General features: G+C 46.3%; 1 protein-coding gene across 1 annotated transcript; it reads right to left on the bottom strand.

The window, feature by feature from the left end:
* Positions 1–2532: 2532 nt before the first annotated feature.
* LOC112456996 lies at positions 2533–3735 on the bottom strand. Its single transcript, XM_025019825.1, has 2 exons — positions 3262–3735; positions 2533–3153 (listed from the first exon to the last, which is right to left on the bottom strand). The coding sequence occupies exons 1-2, from the start codon at positions 3733–3735 to the stop codon at positions 2533–2535; spliced, it is 1095 nt and encodes a 364-aa protein (XP_024875593.1).
* Positions 3736–4642: the final 907 nt, after the last annotated feature.

Raw genomic sequence — 4642 nt, forward strand, 5'->3', positions numbered from 1 at the left:
ACTTACGTGTTCCCGTGCAATGCGCACCCGCACCCACCGCTCATCCGTCACGACCTGTATATTTAGCTGCATCTGCTAAACAGAAAAAAACATTTAAAAAACTATATTATGTCACTATTCACTATACACTATCACCGTGTCTTCCGTACCGTGCCCTCCCTCGGAATCAACACTTCTACGTATTGCACCATTTTTTGACACTACCGAAACTTTTTGAACGTTTAGTTTCGTGGACTCGACGAGACTGAATTCTCGGTTCTGCAACGACGGTTGCAGAACGAAGCGGGGTAAAATGTCACCAGTGAAAGAAATGGTAACAGTTTACAAACGGACAGCCCCTTCCAACGAAAAGAAATTAAAATGAAATATGTCTCGCACTACAATGGCAGGCAAAAGTTCGACGGAGCATCGACACATGTGAACGCGTTCTCTGTCGCTCGCGTCTCTTCGTTCGCGTCCTCTCTCGCTCGCGCCCCTTCGCTCGCGTTTCTTTTCTTTATAATAAATAATTGGGAGAAGGAAAGATAATTTTAGATACAGTGGGTGAAGGACATGCACGCAAAGAAAAATACATCGTTCGTTTTAGGGTGTAAGAAAAGCCTGTTTATTTAACTCTTCTTTTACATAATATATCTTACGTGCTAAAAACTAAAGCTGCGAGCTCGCAATCGATGATCTGATTCGTATTGAACGCATCGCTAGCGTATATTACATTCGACGCTTCCTTGGGATCCTTCGCAGTGGACGCGATATCGGAGAACTGCGCAAACTTTGCATCGACCGTCGCAAGTATTCTGATCAAATGATTGAATCTCGCATCGATGCATCGATCGAGGTCGAACATACGATGCAACGTCGATTCGGTCATTCTCAAGCATACGTTTGCAGATTCGAGACGTATGAGTTTGATGTTATTAACCGTACAAACTCTCACCGTTAGCGGTCCAACGTTTATAAAACTATGGATATCTTTGAAGTCATTGCGAAAGAAATTCTGAATATTTTGCCGTTGCTCGTATAGCGCCTTCCACGTTTCGAGAGACAACAGCAGTTCCTTTCCTCGGCGAGGATCTCCAATGGCGATCTCCACGTAGCTCGGTGGACCCACGTTGATACCAATTTCGAGGAATTTGTATGCCGTAGCTGTCAGCGCGTATCGTCTGCTGAGTATACAAACCGCGCGACGATCCAACGAAATGCTGTAGAAAAAAATAATGAGATTACTTTCAAAATAATACAATTCGCAAAAAAGATATAAAAAATATAAAGCTCTATAAATTATACAAAACTTACTTGTTTTCACACGTTGGAGTTTCAACATCGGAAATCGGCACGTAATAATTCATACGTCTGCTGCCGCTGCTGCCGCTGTTGCCGCCGTTGCTTCCTCCAACGGAATACATTTTTTCTCTCGGTTATGAGAAGCGGACCGTTCGCACAAGCAGCCGATACGAGACTAGTCGTATAAAATTAATCGAGTATACGCGACAGCACCCACTATAACCCTTCCAAAACTATGATGAAGGAAGGGGAAATTAATGTTTCTGTAACGCGCAATCAGCGCTCTGAATTTTAGGAGAGGGGACTAAGGTAGGATGTTTTTTATTAAGACGTATACCCCCCCTTCCCCCTCTCCCCTCCGCATGACATCAACCGCAAAACATGTTCAGACATGTTCGTCTAAAACTGATACCCCATTCCCCCTCCTCGAAGCTCTCGAGTTAGAATTCGTCACGTATACCTACTTATTCTTTAATTTTGTACACTATCGACTAAAGGGAAAAGAAATAAAACATTGAAAAATTTACACATACGTATAAAATTTATTTTTAAAAAGATGACAATTCTCTCTGGCGTCGCGACCACCAGTTAAATATTTTTAATACATTTTGCAATGCGCAATTTTTAATGTGTTTTCCACATCGCACAGTATTGGTAACATCTAGATTATTTAAAGATTCGATATCTTCGTAATCCGCATCCAGAGTCTCGATGTTTAGGTTTTTTCTCGCTTTACTCTCAAGCAGATCTACCAGCCATTCTCGTTTCTGACATCCCTTGACGTACACGAGAGTCGGCATCTCGTCGTCGTCGTCGTCGTTGTCCTCTTCCTCACCGAGCACCGCTGATGTAATTAAACGCTTCACCTTGCTGTACGACACGTTTCCGTCTTCCCATCGTAATCCATGGTGATTGCGAATCAACCAGGAAGCGCACGATTTGTCGGATTTTGTGAGGAGATTCCACGGCATGGGGCATGTAAAGATGTAATGCGCCAGAATGACCCCGTTTCTCAGCACCGCCACCTCCTTCACGACAAACTTCATCCCGACGACGAAACCTTGCAGGTCGACGAACGTTGGTGCAAACATGAAGAAATATCTCTCTTTCTTCGATGCGTGAATCGAGAGGAATGACGCGCGTTTCGCGACACTCTGATTTTTATATCCTGCTCCCCTCTTTTTCCCCTCTCATAAATTTGTATCGGGAGTTAAAGAGAGAAAAAATTTTCGTCGACGTTGCCGCGAACACTCAGACTATTTTGCGCACTACGTTGGTCAACGGATTGTACTCGATCACGCGATCGTGTATGATGAGACAGTACGCAGAGGTATTCGGCGGTACGTTCTCCATGCAATCGAATTCTAGTCTGACATCCACGGTGGCGTTTTTGACGGATTCGTTTTGTCGAGAGCAATCGATGATCACGAACGGGCCGTTACGTAGAAAAGTTGAAACGGTGAGACTCGGCTCGAGATATTCGTATCCGTAATAGCCCTTGCAGAAACGCGCGTACATATCGTACAGAATCGCCCATCTGTGTTTACCAAAGTCCAAATTCAAATCGTCGTACGGATAGACTTCCGAGTTTAGGTAGAGTTTCACGTTGGTCAGTTTGCAGTCGTCGAATCGGCTGGTGTCCGCGGACATGACGTTCTTCCGACCCGTTTGCAGAGCGAAGACGACGTATCGCGGTTTCTCGAGCTGAGTCGCGGTCTTAATGGCCCACGAGTGCTTGGTCGTGTTCTGCAACAGGGGATACTCGTACAGATCCCACGAACGGAAACCCATACTTAGATATCGTCCGTTTTCCAAGGCGCGCAGCATCGACAGCTTGTTGACCTCGCTCAATACCACGTGAGGCATTCGCCACTGTATCTTGAGTAGTTTGACAGTAGGCTCCAACGCGAGACTTCCCAACAGACAATTGTTGTCGGTGCGCGATCGTATCAAGATTAATTCGTGACGAGCGTTGATCACCACGCGTTTGTAATCCTCGCAAAATCCCAGTAACAAGTTGAGCGGTACGCAGAAATTGAAGTATCCGTTCGCGTTATTATGCGGTTCCCAGCCCGCGTTTCGCAGGATCACGCTTCTGTCGGACGATACCGTAACGTAGTTCTTGAGCGTGCTGGTTATTCCTACGTTTCTGCAGTGATCAATCTCCACACCGTCGAGCTCGTATCGAATTTCATCGAACATGAACGCGACGCAATTATTCCCCAATACCACGTTATCGGCTTGGCCGGCTGCTCTGGTCACCGTCAATGTTCCTTCGACGTAGAGAAAACTTTCGCACGGCAACGTATACAGATCCTGCTGTTGTGTAGGTATTCGTATCTCGTCGCTATACTCGAACGTTGTGTTGGTGTACGGGTTGTACGTGTGAGTCTCGATCTTGACGATGCGATCGTCAAAGACCGGCTCGCCTCCGATGTTAAGAATTACAGTCATCGTTCAGATGTTTCGTACCGCGAATCCCAGAGATTGTAAAAATTTAACGTTCGATGCGTTGAGCTTCTTTCTCGCCTCTGTTTTCGTCTCTGTTTTAACGCTACCGAATGTCGATTTGATGATATCGTCGATCGTCGCAGTCGTAAAGATATTCTTATCCGTCGCACGCTCCGAGTCGTTCAACACGAGCATGTCACACGTCGCGCGTTATCGCTGTAGTCGTCGTACGTGCAATCTGACGGTGATCTCTTCTCCTCGAAAATCGAGCAATCGTCCGTCTTGATCCGTGACGCGTATCGTTAGATCCGTAACGCTTCGCGCGATGATCGGCAGGTAAATGATCTGCGCCGGCGTTTCCGATATCTTATATCCCGGTGGTACGCTCGGTGAAAATTCATGTATCGTGTGAACACGTTTGCCGTTGCTGTACGCACCCGCGGTCACGTTGCACTCCACGCGGATAATGTTTACGTTGATAATATTAATCGACGCGTCCGATTCATGCCACTGTCTCGGTTGCAATATACGCTTCGACGAGAATCCCAGCAGCGATCCAACGTTGTTCGGTTTGTTAAAGTTCACTCTGAAAGCGCACTTGATCTCGCTCTTCATCGTATTGTAATTTGCGCGGAGCACTATCGGGTATTCCGCGGCCTCGTCTTCGTAGCCGTTCGCGCGAGCGGTCGCCTCTCGCGCGATATTCGCGACCGACGTACGATCATCGTTGGAACGATTTACGCGTCGCGGGCGTTTTCGTGAAATTTCGCGTTTCAAAAACTCATGTATGGCTCGTATCTCGTACGATCCCTCGGGAATCGTAATTTCCGTGTCATCCTCGTCGAAATAAAATTTATTGTTCGAAGAATTCACGTTCGGAATCGTGTGATAAGTCTCAAAACACGTTAGA

The sequence above is a fragment of the Temnothorax curvispinosus genome, unplaced genomic scaffold (genome assembly GCF_003070985.1).
Source record: "Temnothorax curvispinosus isolate PA1 unplaced genomic scaffold, ASM307098v1 QBEX01007395.1, whole genome shotgun sequence".
Classification (NCBI taxonomy): Eukaryota; Metazoa; Arthropoda; class Insecta; order Hymenoptera; family Formicidae; genus Temnothorax; species Temnothorax curvispinosus.